The 18,933-nt window shown below is 47.2% G+C and overlaps 2 protein-coding genes across 3 annotated transcripts; one reads left to right on the top strand and one right to left on the bottom strand.

Annotated features, from left to right (window-relative positions):
• The first annotated feature begins 307 nt into the window (after positions 1-307).
• On the top strand, positions 308-1,290 carry LOC102027146 (chromosome unknown open reading frame, human C21orf140). The gene has a single exon (XM_005375702.2). The coding sequence runs from the start codon at positions 346-348 to the stop codon at positions 1,099-1,101; it is 756 nt and encodes a 251-aa protein (XP_005375759.1). The 5' UTR covers positions 308-345; the 3' UTR covers positions 1,102-1,290.
• Positions 1,291-8,289: 6,999 nt separating this feature from the next.
• Smim11 (small integral membrane protein 11) lies at positions 8,290-18,712 on the bottom strand. 2 transcript variants are annotated; one of them, XM_005375701.2, is made up of 4 exons: positions 18,607-18,712; positions 14,528-14,640; positions 10,421-10,629; positions 8,290-8,463 (listed from the first exon to the last, which is right to left on the bottom strand). In XM_005375701.2, exons 2-3 carry the CDS (start codon positions 14,537-14,539, stop codon positions 10,465-10,467), a joined length of 177 nt encoding a protein of 58 aa, XP_005375758.1. In that variant the 5' UTR covers positions 14,540-14,640; positions 18,607-18,712; the 3' UTR covers positions 8,290-8,463; positions 10,421-10,464. The 2 variants fall into 2 exon arrangements, with proteins under 2 accessions (XP_005375758.1, XP_013359906.1); XM_013504452.1 differs by lacking the exon at positions 8,290-8,463 and adding an exon at positions 8,611-8,931.
• Between the last annotated feature and the right edge of the window lie 221 nt (positions 18,713-18,933).

Here is an 18,933-nt window from a genome sequence, read left to right as displayed (position 1 = left end):
TTCATGGCACAGTTCTTGGTTCACAGTAGGTGCTCAGCAGAGTCTTTCAGAATGGATGAATGAATGAAATTAAGTATTGTATCCTAATGAACCAAAAGGATAGGAGTGTTGGTTCGTCTCTGTAAAAAGCTGTCAGCCTCTAGAGCTGTGGCAGAAGTGGTATCAAAGTAGCATTTTGTACAGTTTGTGATTTCTCAATGTGTCCCATGAATGTGTGTCCCATGATGCTTTGAATGTGATATGTAGCTAGGGGACTGGCACAGCTGTAAGAAAGCCCTTTATGAGGTCATCATTCCACACATACCAGACTCCCCAGATGGAGAGACGTAAAACACTTGAGGAGCCATGCCTCACGTTGCAGTCCCTCTTTTAAAAAATATCATCATCAGAAGTCAGTTTGACAGCATCAGGAGGAAGCAATGCCTCCAGTATCTGAAGACCCTGAAGTCACTGCGATATGATGGATTTCAGACTGTATACTTTGGGGAAACTAATATCTCAGAAAGTCTCGTCACTGGGGAAGATTTGGGTAGTGACTATTGCCTGCAAACTCCAACTTGGTGTATTGTGCATGCTGGCGGCAGTCAAGGATGGGTGCCTTGGAAATACCGGATGTTCCTGAAAGATGAGCTGTGTATCAAGCAAGAAGACAAGCTCTTCTCTGAGTTCTGTGATATAGTGAAGAAGGCTTATGGGAAATGTGCCATCGTGGTCAAAGGGAGAAGGCAGCAGAATGAGATGAGACCCAAGGAAGACAGAGACGCTGAGGCCCAGTCGTATGTCCCAGCCGTCATTAACTTAACAAGCATCGTGTGTTGCCCCGAGGTGGCCAAACTCTATGGCCATGAGCTCCTCTTTCTGCCTTCCCCTTACAATTACCTGAATCCTTTAGATTCTGCTTGGTCCTCCCTGAAATGGTTTATCATCAATAACAGGAGAGAATTTTGTTTGCATTCCATTGACAATGTCTATTCCTACCAGTATATATTTTTCAGTGATTTAATTAGCAAAGGGATTGACAGGATAAACTTAAGCAAATGGAAAACAATAGTTAAAAAAGTACAGAGATGGGAAAATTATTATCTTGGGAGATTTTCTTAAGAGCAAGTCCTCCAACAAACAGTGAAACTCTGGATACGTATGACCTTTACCAAAAACTTTGTTAAGATTCCATCACTGCCACCAAAGACAGTGATCTCACAGGGATCCTGTGTGGACTGAGAGGTTCCGAAGGATGTTGATAAAGCGCTGAGTTTACTGGAAGTTTCATTAAAACTTGTTGGTAAATTAGGGATCTCGACTGTCATCTTGTTAAATCTACTTTGAGAGCCAAAGCAGTGGGAGGTTTGGTGCCTTGTACAAAGTAGGATGGTTGTGGGTTAGGTAAGTAGGGTTAAAGACTGTGTGGTAAAAATTTAAGTTTGGGGAAAAAGGATAACAAAGTGTGTGGTTGCAAAACAGGCAAAATTAAATAATATGTCAGTTAGTTTCAGCCCAACAAAATAATCCACCAGGAGGCAGTTTGCCATTGTCCAGATGGTGGAAAAGAAAGATACTTCTTATTGTTCTTTCTTCCTCACAAGCAAAGTGCTGGAGGGTGAACAAGAGGCATCCGAGGAAGGGTAACTCCATTAAGGCAGGTTAGTGGTCCCAACAAGGGAGCTGGGGAGACATGGCTGTGACGGTTCCAGTGGGACTTGGGTGAATAGGTGGCATGAATGGGGGTCTGTGTCCCACTTTTCCAACTCTAAAAATCCCAACAGGAGGCCATTAGTCTGTCATGGAGCTTCCTCCCAGGCCCCTGCAGCTGAGCTGCCTGCAGCTGGTACAACACCACCCTCTTCTGGTTTAGGGTACCTGCTGATGGGGGTTATAAGGGTTTGTGGTTATATTTTTCACATCTGTAGATAAAAGCTTGACCTATGATAAAAATTCACTCTCACCCTTGTTCAGGCAGTAATTTTCCAGTTGTAGCAATTGTCCTGAAATCTATAAAAATAACACGTGATAATGAGGAGGGCTGTGGAACAGGGGGTATATGGGAACTCTGTACTTTTTGTTCAATTTTTTTTGACCCTAAAAATAGTTAAAACCTAAAGTCTACTTTAAATGTAAGTGCCAGTCCATTTTAATTGTTGACTTGACAGTTGGAGAGGTGAGTAGACCATGCTCTGCTCGTCAGGAGCAGATGTTCATAGCTGAAACAAAGTTAGGTGGTGCGGTCCAGTTGGAGGTGGGTCACTGCGCCTGTGTTTTCAGAAGATACATCTTTTGCTGGTGCTCTTCCTACAGCTTCCTGGCTGCCCTGCAGGGAGCAGCTATGCTCTTCCATGCCCTGCCGCCATGATGCTCCTGTCTTAGAGCCGGCTCAACCCTCTGAATCTCTCAAGCCAAACTAAACTTCTCCTTTCAGTGGTGGGTATTGGGTATTTTGCATCAGCAATGGGAAAACTGACTAATACAATTTAGGAAGATTTCTCCCCAACTTCCAACAGGCTAAACTACATATAAGATATTTGAGGCTGGGTTCCAGATAGTGAAATGCAGAAAACATTGTATTCTTTGCTTGTCTTCTTTCCCTCCTATGTTTCCCTGTATTTTTCAGAAAGACTTTGTAAGCTGAAAATAGATGTTAAATGCTTTTCAGCAACTAAGTGGTAGATTTCTGCAGCTTTTTTTCAGGTTAAAAAAGGAATCCAAGTATGTATTTCATCTGGGAATGGATCACATTGAAGACAGCCAACCACTCAGAAGTACCAAGTTTCCATTTTTGCAGAGCCTGCTTTACAGCCAACTGTGCTGTACCAGTCTCCTATGGCTATTATAACAAAGTACCATAAACTTGGTGGCTGAAAACAACAGAAATTTATTTTCCCTATGTTCTGGTGTCCAGAAATCAGAATTCCAATGAGCCAAAATTGAGGTGTTGCCAGGCTTTGCCTCCTCCAGAGGCTCCAGGGAAGAATCTGTTCCTTGCCTTTGGTGACTGCCTGCATTCCTTGGCTTGTGGCCCCACCACTGTCTCTCCTTCTGTATTGAATCTCTCTCTATTTTCCTCTTACAAGGCCACTAATAATTGTATTCAGGGCTCACCTGGAGAATCCAGAATCATCTTCAAATGTCAGTGTGCTTATCTTGATAATCTATGCAAAGACTCCTTTTCCAATAAGATAACACTCGGGTTCTTGAGACTAGGACTTGCATCACTTTAGGGACCATTATTCAACCAACCACAGCTGCTGAAAAAAATCTGCCTCTTGAAATAGTGTTTCTCCCATTGGCAATTAACTTGTTGAAAAAACCCTTATCGTACAGTATATTTTGTGTGATCTTTTTCTATCTTTCATGTGTATTTTAGGATTTAAGTTCCTTGAGATCAAGTAATAGTATTGTTATGATTTGGATTAAAAATATTCCCAAAAGGCTTATATATTCAGAAGTGGGGCTTTTAGAAGGTGATTAGATCATGCGGAACTAAGCTCATCAACTAATACATTGTGAACTTCATAGCTGAGTGTGCTGCTAGGAGGAGAGAAAGGTGTTCCTAGCATAGTCATTCTCTCTCTCTCTCCCTCTCTCTCTCTCTCTCTCTCTCTCTCTCTCTCTCCATCCCCCTCCCTCTGTATCTTCTTTTCCTTCCTTCTCAGCTGTCACAAAGTGAGTAACTTTGCTCCACACACCATTCTGCCATGGTATTTGTCCTTAGAGCCAGTCAACCATGGACTGAAGTCTCTTATATCATGAGCCAAATAAACCTTTCATTATTTCAGTTGTATGTGTCAGGTATTCTTCACATCAACAGACCTCTGACTCAGTATGTAAACCTTCTTGGTCACTTCAGTGTGCTATCGCTGTAAGATCCAAGTATAAATGGCCTGAGTTTGGGGACATAAGTGGAGTTTGCTCCTACTTCACACGTATTGCACACCTATACAAGTTATGGGATAATAAACACAAACAGCTATACATGGAGTCAGTAAGGCATGGTGTGAGGGCTTCCTGCTAGGACGCCTTGAAGTCTGATCCTGACACTCCTATTAGTTCTTGTGTAGGTGTCTCTAAGTATACCAGCTACTCGTTGAACTAAATGAGTTAACCTGTTTAATCCTCACAACAGAGTAGAATGTAGAAATTACTATTACCTACATTTTATAAATGAAGAAACCCAAGGCCTAGAGAGACTATGTAACTTGCTGCTGTGCAGACAGCTAAGATTCTAAGCCAGAGTTCATGGTCAGCCATTGTCAAGCCACCTCTCTACCAATGAGCAGCTCATTTAATCCTGAAAACCCTAAGCAGGTGCCATCATTTTCCCCATTGTACAGATGAGGAAGCAGACATGGGAAGTCACCAGAGCTGTTGGATCCTACAGCCCTTGCTCCCAGCCACCATGCTTAGCTTGGTTATCAAAGTCTAGCTTTCCCGTATTTATATGACATAAATCAAACCACACAGCAGCTGTCAAAATGGTCATCTACATCTGGACATCACAACAAAAAAGTATTTCAGTGCAAAACTGAGGGCGAAGCAGAATAACCTTTTAAAGTTGTGTTATTTTTCAGTAAGAAAAATAATTGAACGATTTTAGGTTATCAGACGAACAAGATAAACCAAACAGGAGCTATTTTTGTTTGAAAACCAAGACAATTTAATAAAATGAGTTGAGATATCTATTCCTTTGAGGCCTTGTTTCATCATTAAGAAAGCAAGCGGAGGAAAGAGAACATCAATATATCCAGAGAGATCAAAAGGTCTACCTTTAATGTGCAGTTTAGTTACATAAGATTGGATTCATAATTAAGGTATTGCTTTATTCCAAGCCTGGAAACTTCCAACAGAAAGTAAAAGAAATTACACTGAGCTTTGGGAATCCAGTGAACCTAGTTGGGATCTCAAGTTTGCAGTTTACTACCTGTGAGACTTTGGGTAAGTTGCTTTACTTCCGTAAGTCCAATTAACTTAGTAAAATACAGATGTCATAGATGGCAAGCCATTACATTGTGTTTTGCACCTACTAAGTGCCCCCAAAACCGAAGCTCGATTATCAGAGCCCAGGCTGAGGTCAAACCAAATGTGTTTACAATTAGACTTAATGTCACTGACCTCGTTTCCTTTTTACCCTTTGAGGAAAGTCTCTGCTGCTTTGTATCACCGAGATGCAAGAGGAGGCACATCTTAAGACACTGTGATCAAAGGAAACTGTTCTCTGGCATTTCTTTTAAGATCATCTGCAGTAGGTTAGGGAATAATAAAAGGATTCTTCTGGTGGGAACAGGACAGGGATCCCAGAATCTCTTTGGGAAGAGCCACGTTCATGCCCTGCGTGAAATTAACATGGGTGCCAACCCACAGCGAAGCGGGTGAGCCACACATCTGCAGACAGGACGGCACAGAGTTCCTGAGATCAGTGGCTCATGAATATCCCATCCTCAGTGGCCTGCGCCACCACCAACCACATCCCCACTCACTTCAATGGACCAGGGTGACTCCAAAGGAGGTGCATATTAGAAAATGGTGCTGTCCCTGGAACAAGGGAAATAAAAGTAAATGAGCAAATGGGAAGGATGAGCCCTGCATGGCCAACCAGGGGCTGAGTGGCCCACCCAGGGGGTATACACTCCTTCCATGTGCGATTATTTTGCAGTCTTCTGTGGACTTGACCACCACTGCAGCTACAGAACGTGCAGCAATGATTATCAAGCTCATCCTACAAAGTCAAGGCTGGGACAGTAACTGATTCACGTAGATATACACAACCAGTAACAGGAGGGTGAGGACCAGAATCCAAGTCTTCTTGTGCCAGCAAAAATGAGTATAATGAGTAGTCCACAGATGTGTCAACGAAATACAAGGCACCCCATTCCCACCACCAAGGTGGCAGTTCAAAAGTGAGGTGATAAGCCTTATGGTCACCAAGAGTCTTAACTCCATGATCGGTCACTCACTGAGACGTGAGAGGTCCGGGTGGCCAGGGCTGAGTCCAGGTCCTGCTGCTGTGGAGCGGTCATGGGCAGAGTTACTGGAAGCGAAGGTGAGATATTATACCGGCAAACTTCAAGGCCCAGGCACCTGGAGCGTTTTAGGAAAGAGTTGTTGAAACAGCTTTGGTTCCTTATATGTAAGAATTTCAAGATAGCTTGGGGAGAGGTAATTAACCACTTTTAAAGAACCCCAGAGTATTTGGTTTCTGAAATACATTATGTACATCTCTGCCTTTTAAAGCAGAATTTATGAAACACTTTAACCTCTGCTTCCTACAGGCACCAGTATGGACATAATATCACCAAGTGGGTGGTGTCCCAGTAGGGGGCTGTTGGCCACCACACCATGACATATGGATGTGAGTTCTCAGGGCTGGCCGGCTTGTGTCTCTTGCCCAAAGTTACCTCCGCTGCCAACATCTTCCTCTCTGCAACTAATGTATTGCAAGCTTGAAAATTAAAGAGATGTGTTAGCAATGTGTGAGGAGATCAAGTAGGATCTGCAGGAGGGATCCTGGTGACCTCCTCTGGGCAGTGAGCAGGGATTTTAGCTTAGGCTCTTTGTGACAGTTTCATCTACCCAGGGACAGTCATGTCTTTCTTATGTGTTTTCAATTATGGTCTTGAGAGCTGCTGGCTAGATGTGGTCTAGATGGGGCTCCTCGCTGTTGGTTTTAAGCTCTCTACCTACATGCAGTACCTACTTCCAAGTAGTACCAAGTATTTAAAACCGACGTCGATTACCTGCGCAGTGTTATGAGAAGTGTCTCCAATTAGTGATCAGTCATCTCCCCCTAGTGGTACAAGGATGTATAGAAAAGGTAACTGAAAATCCCAAACCCTGTTTATAGAAAAGCCATGGGTGTGGTTAGTGTTTTAGTTCAACGCTTGGATCATCTACTACTAATTTGTCCAAGATGGCCAGATGTTCCAGCAATTCTAAAGTTGAGTTTTAAGTCCCAAAGCCTAGAAAATCACCAGTGTTTAAAATAAGCACAAATATTCCCTGGTCAGACTTTCATTCTGCCAAAAACCAACAGACTCTCTCAGATTTCGGAGGCACATGGGTGGGTACATATGGGAGGAAATGGTGCCCAGGGGTCTGGAGCAGAAACCAGGTACTCTGGAGTGGTCAGTGCCCTCGCCCGGAAGAGTGGGTAGCAAGCCAAGCCCTGGAGCAGCCGCGGTGGGAACACCTGGCAGGCTGCAGGGGGGCCCTGACTGGCGTGAGGCAGGCTCAGCAAGGGTCAGTTCTAGGCACCCCCTGCACATGCCATGGCGTCATCCGTTCACCATCCAGCAGCTCCCAGGCCTCAGCAGGGCTACTCAGAATGCAGTGACCTGGGCTCCGGAGCAAAGGCTGGAGCAGCCTCTGCAGGGGACCGGGGTATGAGCTTACGGGAATGTCCCCTTGCGGTTACCCTGACATTCACAGCTTTTAGGTTCCGGATCCAATCCACACTTACAACTCTGATCCTATGTGAATTTTTTCCTGCTCTCTAAATGCTGATTACTATAGTTCAGGGAACTTGAAAAAAGGTAACACAATTCCCTTTGCTCATGTTCTCCCCAACTGGGTGGGACAGACACCCGTTAACATACACTCACACAACTTTCCGGGTGGCTATCGGCAAAGGGCCCCAGCAACTCACAGCTCTGGTTCCTACGTCCTTACTCCTCCTCTGCTGTGGTAGCTTGAGAACCTAAACCTTTTACTTTTGGTTTTTGAGACACAGTCTTGCTATGTAGTCCAGGGTGGCCTTGAACTAATAGCAGTCCTCCTGCCTCAGCCTCCTGGTACGGGGATTACAAAAGTGGGCCATGTGCCTGGCTACCAAACTTTCTCTACTAGGTGCTGAGTAAAAACCTCACCATTCTTCTTCTCTAAAGTCTTCTCTTTCATTCAACTAGTAAGAGGGTGGAGGACACCCTAGGGCTCATGTTCAGTAAGCAGAGGCGGCAGGAAGTAAATTCTTCCAGCTCAGTAGCCATGAGGGCAGAGACTTCTTACCCTGCAATTCTTCTCGGTGATTCCCCCACAGGCGGCTTCCACAGCTCCCTCCATCCCCACACTGAAAACACACCCGTGATGAAAGCAAACTGCACCGGCAGGGGTGTGCAGGAGGACAGCAGGGGGTGACAGCGAGCTGGCCCAGGACTCCGCTGCCAGGATCCCCTCCCCCAGCAGCAGGGGTGACAGTGGCTGGGCCCTTGGACCTGTGACCCACTGCTAGGAAGTGCTGTTTGTATAAGAGAAACAGCCAGCCCAACACACAAACACTGTAACTTATTCCAAGGGTCAGAGACAGACTTATTTACAAAGGTATTTATTTTACTAAACAAAATACTGGTTCTTTTAAAAGTATATAAAAATTCACATTAAGTTAAAACTACAGGTTGGGAGTTTATCCTCTGACATATGATTCAGTAATTCTTTCTTCTCAGCTGGAGTCCACCCAGGTTGACATCTAATAGGCAAAATCTAGAAAAAAAACCAAAAGGAATAGCTGGAAAAGTTTGATAAAATAGTAGCAAGCAGGCCGGGTGTGGTGGTATACACCTCTAATCCCAGCACTCGGGAGGCTGAGGCAGGAAGACCGCCACAAGTTCAAGGCCAGCCTGCGTTACATAATGAGTGCAAGCTCAGCCTGAACTACATAGTGAAACCCTGTCTGAAACACACAAACAGACAAATAAACAAATAGTAGCCAATGTCTCATTTGCTGAACATTAACCCTACGTTTGAGTATTAAGACCTAATAAATGGAAATCACTAAAGTTTATCAACTAATGAAAGTATCTTTAGAAGCACAATTTTCATTCCACCTGGGAATCCTTTTTGTGTGAAGCAGGGCTCCGGGGTCCTAGGAGGAAGGTGGACTGCCGTAGTCGGTTCTAAGCTCAGCTATGCAAGAGGCCACCTTACACCACTGGCCCTATCTCTGGACACCTGCAGGAGCGAAGAGGCACTTGTGATTTCACACCCAAGCCTCCCATCTTCTTCTCAGTTTAACTCAACACGATTGCTCTGGCTGGAACATCCATCGATCGCCAGCATTTCAATCACACCTGCCGTCCCTGCCTTATCCATTTCTCGGCGCCTCCTCCTCCCTCAGCCCTGCGCCTACTGCTGAGGTTCAGTCAATGAAACGGTTCCAGAAGGGCCAGGTCCCACGGTAGTAACTGCTTTTGGCTGGCAAAAGACCACGGTTCACTGAGGACCAGCATGTGGCGGCAGGCGCCGGAGGGGCGGGTCACAGAGAGCGCAGGCTCTGTAAGCTCACTTTTGTGCATTGCAGATGACACGGCAGCTCAGGGCTGGGCAGAGACTACATGTGCTGGACGTGGGTGCCATTCTTGGGTCTGCTCTTCGCCACTGCTGTGTGAGTCGTTCTTTTACCAGGACATAGAGCAGACTGAAGGACACAGCAGGGTGGGACGTGCTCAGCAAAATGCCCAGCCCACACCCACCATTCATGAGCCTCCGCACTGTCCAGGACACGCGGGACCTCCGCGTGGGTGGAGTTTGGAGCCGGGCCCGGTGATTCCCACGGGGACCTGCTGCAGAGGGGGTATTTAAGACTCACCCAGGTGGTTTTAAAGGAACAGATGCCCACATCCAACTGTGCACATGTCGGCCTTCCTGGGCCTGGAGCATGGGACGCTGTGCTTTTCAAAAGCACCCTAGGCAATTCTGATCCTTAGCCAGGTTTCAGAACCACGGATCTGGGGCTCCCTGCCCACCGCATCTGAATCCTCTCAATTTTAGAGAAGCAGAGAGTTCACACTGGTAACTGAAGACATGACATGGACACACCAGAATCAAGGCAACGGCGCGCGTGTTCAATGTGTGACGGGGCCTTAGGCATAGCTCCCCGGAGGCCAGAGGCTTGAAGCCCACAGCGTGCTCTGGGCCTTGTGTGCCCAGAGACGGCACTGGCTACAGGGATGCCGGGGAGGGGACGTCGGGAAGGGGCAGCTAGGCCAGGACGCTAACAAGGCTTGAGTCAGCGTGGCTCAGGAACAGCCCGCAGGAGCACAGGAACGCGCAGGAGGCAGCAGGCGAGGTCTGGGTTAAGGACAGATCAGGAGGGGATTTGTTTGGCCTATCAAAGAGACAGACTGCGCCTTAACCTTGGGGCTTGGCACGGCCACCTCCTCCTTGCCCACCCACATCACCAAGTTTCCCCACAGCCTCGGGTGTTTTTAGCAGGGGGGCCCCCTGGGAGGAGGTCGCAGCTGTCATCACCTGCTCCAGGGCCCTGGGACCCAACCTGTGCAGAACCTCTGCCCATCGGAGCAGAGGGGCCAAACTCCGTGCACTGCAGCAGAGCAGCAGGCAGGGCCCTGAGCCCCACCGCGAGCACAGGGGGCCACCTCAGACCCCAGGGCGGGGAGCACCCCACCCCGCCTGCGCTGATCAGCCGGCCCCAACCCACCGGACAGCTCGCGTTCGCAAAGCCTGAGAACCTTCCAGTGCCCTTCAGTTATCTTTCTTCTCTGACTGCTGCTTCTTCTCGGCCTCCAGTTTTTGCTGTTTCACTTCCAGTCTCTTCCTTTGGTACATTTTCACTCCAGCAAATGCCAGGCAGAGAATCAGTGTTTTGGCTGCCAAGATGTACAGCAGCAGGGGCACGTGATCGAGGACCTGAAAGAAAAAAGAAACCACGGGGCGCAGTGTTCCATCAGTGAGACAGCACATGTCTTCGTGGGCCTTCACTCCACAAATATTTACTGAGCACCTATTAGGTCACAAGACAAAGCCAGGTGCTGGGGCCTCACTTGGGGCAAAGCAGACAAGGTCCCTGTCGCATGTCACCCGCATCTCTGTTTATCATCACTCCCCTTGGGTCCTGGCTTTACAGAAAGAAACAGCATCAACCCCAGACATAATAACTTGTCTTTCACAGCTTAATGAGATTTGCCGGCCACGAGCCAAGCTCTCGGCTTCCGGGCAGCGGGGAGGGCCGGTGAGAGGAGCTATACCCAGGAGGCTTCTGCCACTCACTCCTGTGCAGCCTTGTTCCCTGCACAGTGAGGCTGGACCAGACCTCGCTTTTTAGTACACTACCACTTTCTCTTGCTTCCAGAGACTCACTAGCAGTAGCACTGGCGGGTGAAACAAAACACAGTAAAACTCAAAACGTTAACATGTAACCCTTATTAATTGTCCCTGTAATTTCCTGTTGGAGGAAAAATTTTAACCCACTGTCTAAAAGGAAGTCTGTGGAATAACCGTTTTTTTGTCTTTTTGAGACAAGGTCTCCCTATGCAGTTCAGGCTGGCCTTGAGCTCACTTTGTAGCCCAGGTTGGCCTTGAACTCACAATGATCTTCCTGCCTCAGCCTCCCAAGTGCTGGGATTATAGCATGCATTCCCCATGCTATTGGCTGGGGATATTGGCTGAATAACAGTTTCTATACTAGTCAGTTTTATTATGCACTTCTATATATCACAATAGTATCTCAAAGCAAATACTTTACTGGTTTCATACACATGGTTAATATGGCCTGATTGATAATTATGGGCTTTTGTGTGATGAAAAGTCCTCCCCAAATAAAGTGAAAAGATGTGTTTTTATTGAGTAATCATTATTTTAGAGGACCAGGTAGGACAATGAAACCATTAGGTTCAGCTGCCGAGCATCACTTATTATATGTAATACCAATAAAATGAGATTTTTCTACAGGGAGAACATTGGGACCTTGCTCTAACGGTTTGCCTAAGGCCAGTCCGAAACTCGTCAGTGAAGGCATTAGCTGACACAAATGCTCACACACCTGGAGGGCTGAAAGAGACCTGGATACTCTATTCTACCATCTCACTGTTCTTCCTCCTCATGCTACCGGGGATTGAATCTGGAGCATTCACACTGCGTTACATCCCTACTCCTTTTTCATTTTTATTTTGAGACAGGGTCACCCTAAGTCACCAAGCTGCCCAGGGTGGGCTCAAACTTGCAATCCTCCTGCCTCAGCCTCCCAGAGGGCTGGATTACAGGCATGTGTCTCCATACCCAGCTCTACCTCATTTCTCAAACAAGAAAAATAAGGCTCCTGGAGGTTGAGAGGCCCACCCATGTCAGAGGGCTCATTCGTGAGGCGGTCAGAGTTGCAGTGGGACAATCCAGCCTTCAGCAGGCTCCTTCCCACTGATTTCGGATTTTCAGTGAATTGGAGGTAACAGGACCCACTCTATCAAAACAAGATGTTCTTCCTATACTCTTATCTAAATTCATTATGATTCAGACCTAGAAGTGGATTTCACGTATGAGAGACAGCACCAGAACTGCCAGGTACTGGGAACTTCCTGTGCTCTAGGAATCCCAGGCGGCTCTTTTTCCCTTGCGTACCTACTGCGGTCCGAATGAGGCAGACACACAAAGTGGGGGAAGGCCAGTAATCGGTGAGGAAGGTCCGACCAGCTCCGACTGCACCAGAGCCTGATTCTTCATAACGGCACTCCCCAGTAACACAGATCATGCCCTTCCTCCCCTGTCCTTTTAACAATTATGTAAATCAGCAATGGCTTGGCTCCTGAATTTACCAAAGGCAGCTGAACTTGGTACCTCTGAAATTTATGAAATAGTAAGGATATAATGAATATAATGGGGCAGGGAGACCCCAAATATTCACACTGTTTCAATTTAACTAAAATAGTAGGAACATTTAGTAGCTGGGGAAGTTTTCAATCACTAAATCATTGCACCAGTAAAGAATAAACACAACGTATGGACTTAAACTGATCACTGACAACAGTATAAAAGTACAAACGTTAGAGAAGTAAGGCTTCTGTAAACATAACAGCTTAGCCTGCTGGTTTGGCTGCCAGATTCCCTGTTCCCCGGTCCTGTGGCCAACCTCCCCCGCCCAGCAGGCCTCTTTCCTTCTGATTTCTTGAAGGTTCCTATTACAGAGGCGAGGGTCTGGCTCCAGGTATACAAACCAGGAAGAGGAGAATGTGTGATGTTGTCACATAACCCGTCTGTGTTTACTGGGTGCTCTAGGCCAGCTGAAGCACCGTCTCCTCTCTTTCAGGTTTCCACATCTCTGCAGATGAGTCGCGGAGGACCTAGCAGGACAACCCACGGCTCTCGGTGACCTACATCTAAGACTTAGCTGTAGCAGCTGCAAGAACAAACTGTCCCAAGCAGAAGTCAGAAAGCCCATCAAAAGGATATGTGTCACCTAAGGTACACAGGCAAGTGGTTTCGATATTTACTTCCTTTTATAAGATATTTACTTCTCCGGAGAGGAAGGTGAGAGGCAGAAGTTTCAAGACTGAGCGAAAGGCCGCAAAGGTCAAGAATACTCAAGGGCTAGGCTGAGAGCTCTGGGCCCCTTCCCTGTCCTCTGCCAGAGTCCTGAGCTGCAGCTGCGTCCACCTCCTCTTCTGACTTCTTCTACCAAAGCCCTTTCATCTCTCAAAACATGCAGACCTTCAGGCAGGAAAATGACTCTCAGTGGTACGGGCCAGATCAACGCTCATTTTAACAAACGAAATCCTAATACCTGTGAAATGGGAACGGCTAACTTTTTAAATAATGAGGTCACATCTGCTGCTATCACGCGAGCAGTGCCGACTGTTACTGCCAGCCAAGGAGTCCGCTCTGAGTTTCAAATGGTTCTTCCGGGGCTGGGGAGTCTGGGATACAGCACGGTTGGGTTCTGCAGAGGGCCCCTTCTAGGCTGCAGACTCCTATATTCTCACACCGCAGAACAAGGGTGGAAGGGAAGTTCTGTGAGGTCTCCTATATGACAGCACTAATCCCATTCCTGAGGGCTTTGTCCTCTGATGTAATCAGCTCCACCAGGATCCACCTCCAAATACCACCACACTGGGGTAAGGGTTGTAACCTATACATTTAGGGGAACACAAACATCCGCTCATTACACTGCTTTAAAGAAACCAAAATGTGAAACTTCAAAGGTATGTGTTTTGCAAGAAAAGAGTCCAATCTGAAGTTGGTGGATGCATACTCAAAGAAAGGCCTGGCCTTCCTCCCCAAGTCTGGGGAATAAATATACTTTAATGTGTTTTAACTTCAAAAATGAAACAAAATACACTACACTTTCATCTTTTTCTTTGTTAATTAATCTGCTTCGACAGACCTGCTAGTCTTCATTTTTACAACTAGGAGTGCTGTAGTTTGCAAGCTGAATGTCCCCTAAAGGTCCCATGTGTTATAGGGTTGGCCCTCAGGGCGGCACTCTCGGCAGATGCTGCAGACCTTGAAGACATGGGGCCTAGTAGGAAGTTCGGGTCCCAGGGTGCGGGGAGCTTGAAGGGGATTGTGGGACCCTAGTCTGTCCACTTCCACTTCTTTGCTCCACCATATGCTCCCTGTACTGTCACTGGCCACCACCCCTACCGGACCAAAGCAACGCCTGCACCACCGCAGACCAGAATCTCCAGAACTTTGAGCTTAATAAAACCCTTTTTCTTAAAAGGACACTATCTTAGATATTTCATTACAGTGGCCAAAAGCTGATAAATACAAGGAGAAGAAAAAAAAAAAAATCATCATTGTTTAAAACTTTTCTCACCTTCCAGTTCATGATGCACACACCGTGGGTTCACTAGTGACCAGTGCTGCCCCCCAGGCAGCTGCATGAGAGGGAGCTGGGAGGTCAGGGCCTCGGGAGCTCCAAGGTCTGCTCTAGGGGGAAAGACAAGAAACAAGTCAACTTGGGGTGTCCAGGACAGGCCACCTTAGGAAGATGTGTCTTTGATGAGACAGGCATGGGAGCCAGGAGAGCAGGCTCTGCAGAGAGGCAGGTGACGAGTCTTCAACAAGGTGACCCAGGTCACCGGAAGGGCTGGGTGAGGGCTCTCCCTGAGCAGAAAGTGCTCCTCAGAAGCTCCCTGCAGCCTCCAGCTAAACGATATGTGCTCCCCTCCACTCATCCGTGAACCTAAGAGCCCACACCCAAAAGTCACCATCTCCTGCCCTAAATACGGGCAGGTGTAGGGATGAATGTCTTTTGTTTCTCAGGACCTCTGTTAACTGATCTAATCTTTGCTATTTTAAAAGTTATCTGGAGGGAAGGGAGTAAATGACAGAGGAAAGCTGGGCGTGGTGGCGCACGCCTGTAATCCCAGCACTAGGGAGGCTGAGGCAGGAGGATCGTTGTGAGTTTGAGACCAGCTTGGGCTACACAGTGAGCTCAAGGCCAGCCTGAACTGCACAACGAGACCCTGTCTCAGAAAGACAAAAAAAAAAAAAAAAGATAGAGGAAAAATTATCCTAAGAAAGCAATTCCTATCTAAAATTCCCTCTGAAGAGTGACAGAGACCAAGTGGACGGTAAGGCTGGAAGTGACAGGCAGTGACATAGCCAGAGCATAGGACTTGCTCTGGGGCCTTCTGTGTCTCTACTCTTAGAATATGACGTATATCCCAGGGAGACAGAAAACAAGCTCTGGATGAAAAACCTACACACTGGCAGTGACTCCCGTCTGAGCCCCAAGGGCCATCTGTACCGAAGAAAGGAGGAGCCGAACAGATGAGCTCTAGGGTCCCTGCTTTTTTCTGAAATGTAATGACTTATAGCATAATAATCACTGCTTAACTTTATTGTACCAGGCTCTGCTAACGCACAGTGATCAATGAATTCATTTAGTCTTCATAACAGCCTATGCGATATGATTTATTATCTCTACTTTATAGGTGAGGAAAGCAAGTTTAAATAACGTATCCAGGGTCTCCCAGGTAGGACTGTGACTCGGCTCCATCCCATCTGGCTCCAGAACCTTACGCCGGGTGCTGTCCTAACCCAGGCAGAGAGCTTTGCACAAAACCACGGAGATGCTTGCCTTTTAATGCACTTAACATTAGAATTAAGAAAAGCAGCAGAAATTTTCACAGGCCTTTAGAAGGAGGATAAAATGAACTTCAGGGAAGAACTTTGAATTACAAAAGCATCTCAATATCAAAAGTCCCTACCTCATTTACTCAAGGTTATAGTGTCTTGAAATCCAGTTAACAGTTGGCACAAGATAATCAAGTTTTCCCTGTGACTTCTGCAAAGTCAGATAAGCTAATGACAGGAATTTAAAACACAGCACTGTTTAAATGTGCTGTGATTAAATGGGCTCATTAACTTCACATATAAATGGCCCACTTGCTAAGTAGCAGCAGATTCTGACCTATACTGAAGAAACATATTGAATTGCTATAACCTGCTATATAACCATGCTATAACCTGACCTGCTATAACCTATTGCTAGAACTTTAACTTTGACTAGTCTCTAATAATGGCCATATTGTACATTAAAATGAAATGTTTCTACGGTTTTTTGCATTTTCTTTTTACAATTCCTGCTTTGAGTAGTATAAAAATACAGTAGGTTAGAAAGGTGTTTCCCACAAATTTGGGGGGGGATAAAATAAATACTTTATGAATTGAGGTACATACAGAATATTGATTCCCAAGACCAAGGAAAACAAATAGACCCACACAGCTTTCAAGTGCAAATAAATGAAAAAACAAAAGCTCAAAACAATCCAGGGGCTGTCCCTCTGGCAGAGATATATTACTTTTACTAGCAGTGTGACCTTGGACAAAAAGTTGGCCTGTTTAAGCCTCAACTCCCTTGCCTGTGAATTCTCCTTCACAAGCTGGACTGCAAACACAAGGCACCATTTCCAACACAGAAAGCATTACATCAATGTCAACCGTTACTGTTATGATAAATAGCTCTCCTGCACTAATGCACATGCTAAGTTTACGGACATAAACAGGTAGCACTCAGGGCAAAAGGCAGTGATTGGAGGGTAGAGGGCATGGGATAAAGAACAAAAATGAAGACAAGGAGAAGGGGAGATCTGGACTCTTCTCCTGTTGGCATCGATGGCAAAGTATATGACCTGGGGTGAGTCATTAAAACCTCCGAACCAGGATTCTCATTTGTGAAATAAAAATCCAGAAGGGTCATGGCGGCCCATGCCTGTAATCCGGCACTCTGAGAGGCTGAGGAAGGAAGACTGCAAGTTTGAGCCCAGCCTGGCCAACAGAGCAACTTAGCAAGACTCTGTCTCAAAGTTTAAAAATAAAGTAAGAAAGGGCTGGGGAAGTAGCTCAGTGAAAGGTCCTGAATTCAATCCCCAGGACGTACAACAACAAATCAGAATCCAAAGAATGATTCTGCAACTCTGAATTCATGACTCATCATCCTCTCTGATATCACAGAATTTGACTGCAAAAATATGCTAGGAGCTGCTTCAACTTTACACTTTGAGTGATAAATTCAAGCTTATGTTAAGAAAGAAACAGAAACTCCATCTGCACTTGTAGTGAAAGAGGTGGGACGAGGGTGGAGGAGAAGAGGGCAAGCCATTCTGCTCAGTCCAGGTCACAACTGGAATCACAACTTCTCCCCACTTCCCCTAAATTACATGCCCAAGTCGCCATTTTCATAGCACACTTCCGGCCTGCCGGAAATGAGAACAAGAAAGCTAAAAATATCAGTAAGCTATTTGCTCTGATAGCGTAAGTACACTCGGTGTAATATTAGAAACAAGAGGCGGCTGGTATCCAAGGGCCGAACTGCAAAAGCCGCCAAGATAGGGACAGTTTCGAGGAGCACGATATCTGTGACAGGCGGGGAATTTGAAACCTGTCCTAGAACCATCTAGTCTTAGCTCCAAGCTCAGAAATAGCAAATGGCTCAGACACAACCTCACATATTTCAATTTTTTATTTCATTTTAAAAAAAAACCTTGATTTTTCCTTTGCCAAGTTTCTCCTAGAAACAAAAGCTATTCACTTATTTTAGTTAGGCCAGTTAAAAAAATAGGGACAACGTATTATCAGCAAACTCCAAGTTCTTCTTGGCACGGCTGACAGACTGACAGGTCAGTCTATCTTTGTTGTGTAACTACTTCCAGCCACTCATCAACACAGCCTCACCCTGGGTCTCAATTTTCTGAAGCTGTTCTCTTTTCTAGTCTTTTATCTTCTTCACCAACCATCTGAACCAGGGATGAATCTAGGGAGGGGGTGGGTGAGTGGCGAGCACTGGGTATCACGTGACCCTCTCCGCGCTGCACCGGGCCTTCAGGAAACCAGAGTCATTGGAGCTGGAGCTCGGTTCCTCCGACTCCACTGCCCCACCTTCCCGGGATCTGCGGAGGAAGGAGGAGCAGAGGTCTGCGCCTCTCCACCTCCGCCCAGGCAGGACAACACCCCGGGTAACAGGGCCCTGTGTGGTCCTCAGCTCCTCCTGGGGCAACTCGGGGTGGGCGCCTGCTCCGCTGCCCGCCCCTGACACTCGGGAGCAACACGTGCCCCACTAAGATCCGAAGGTGCGGGCCTGGGGCTGTCCTCGTACCCCCCACCCTCCCACCCCACAAAGCGTCCGGAACATTCGTGCGTCGTGGAAAACCAACACTCTCTGGCCGGCAGCTCTGGCCCTGCCCAGCCCGCGCGCCGGCTCCTGCGCAATCCGCGCTCCGGGGTGGGGCCGTGGCGGCTGTCACCCTCGCGGTCCGCAGCCCAGGACCAGCAGGCGTTTCTGCTCGAAAGAAACGCGAGCGCAGGGCTGCCTGCCGGATCCCCAGCGCCCCGGAGAACTTTCGAGTTTCGGCTAACGCACCAGCCAACCCGTAAACCACCCACACTTACGAGTGCCCAGCTGCGGAGCCTTTAACACCCGGCCAGCGCGCAAACCACGACTCCCACAATCCTATTGGGGAAACTACAAGTCCCGACACACCGCTCTCGCCCCTGCGCAGTGGACGCAGCTGCCGTACGTCGCTTAGCGCGCAGGCGCAGTGGGTCCCGGAAGTGCACCCCGCGGCGGGTGGGTGGTGCAAGTGTGGAAGGTGAGGCTGAATCCTTAAGCCTAAGGGGCTTTACTTGGTGCGCACGCTCCCGGGGTGTGGTGTAGGCTGGGCACCTTCATCCAGACGCTGGGGAATTTTCGTTCAAACTCGGGGGCATACTCTCATG

The sequence above is a fragment of the Chinchilla lanigera genome, unplaced genomic scaffold (genome assembly GCF_000276665.1).
Source record: "Chinchilla lanigera isolate Chin_1 unplaced genomic scaffold, ChiLan1.0 scaffold00006, whole genome shotgun sequence".
NCBI classification, from domain to species: Eukaryota; Metazoa; Chordata; class Mammalia; order Rodentia; family Chinchillidae; genus Chinchilla; species Chinchilla lanigera.
The sequence above is the reverse complement of the archived record's forward strand: the minus strand, read 5'-3'. Positions and strand labels throughout refer to the sequence as shown.

Bases quoted from the DNA above. Each gene is read 5' to 3' on its own strand.
- LOC102027146 (XM_005375702.2), top strand. From the start codon at position 346: ATGCCTCACGTTGCAGTCCCTCTTTTAAAAAATATCATCATCAGAAGT.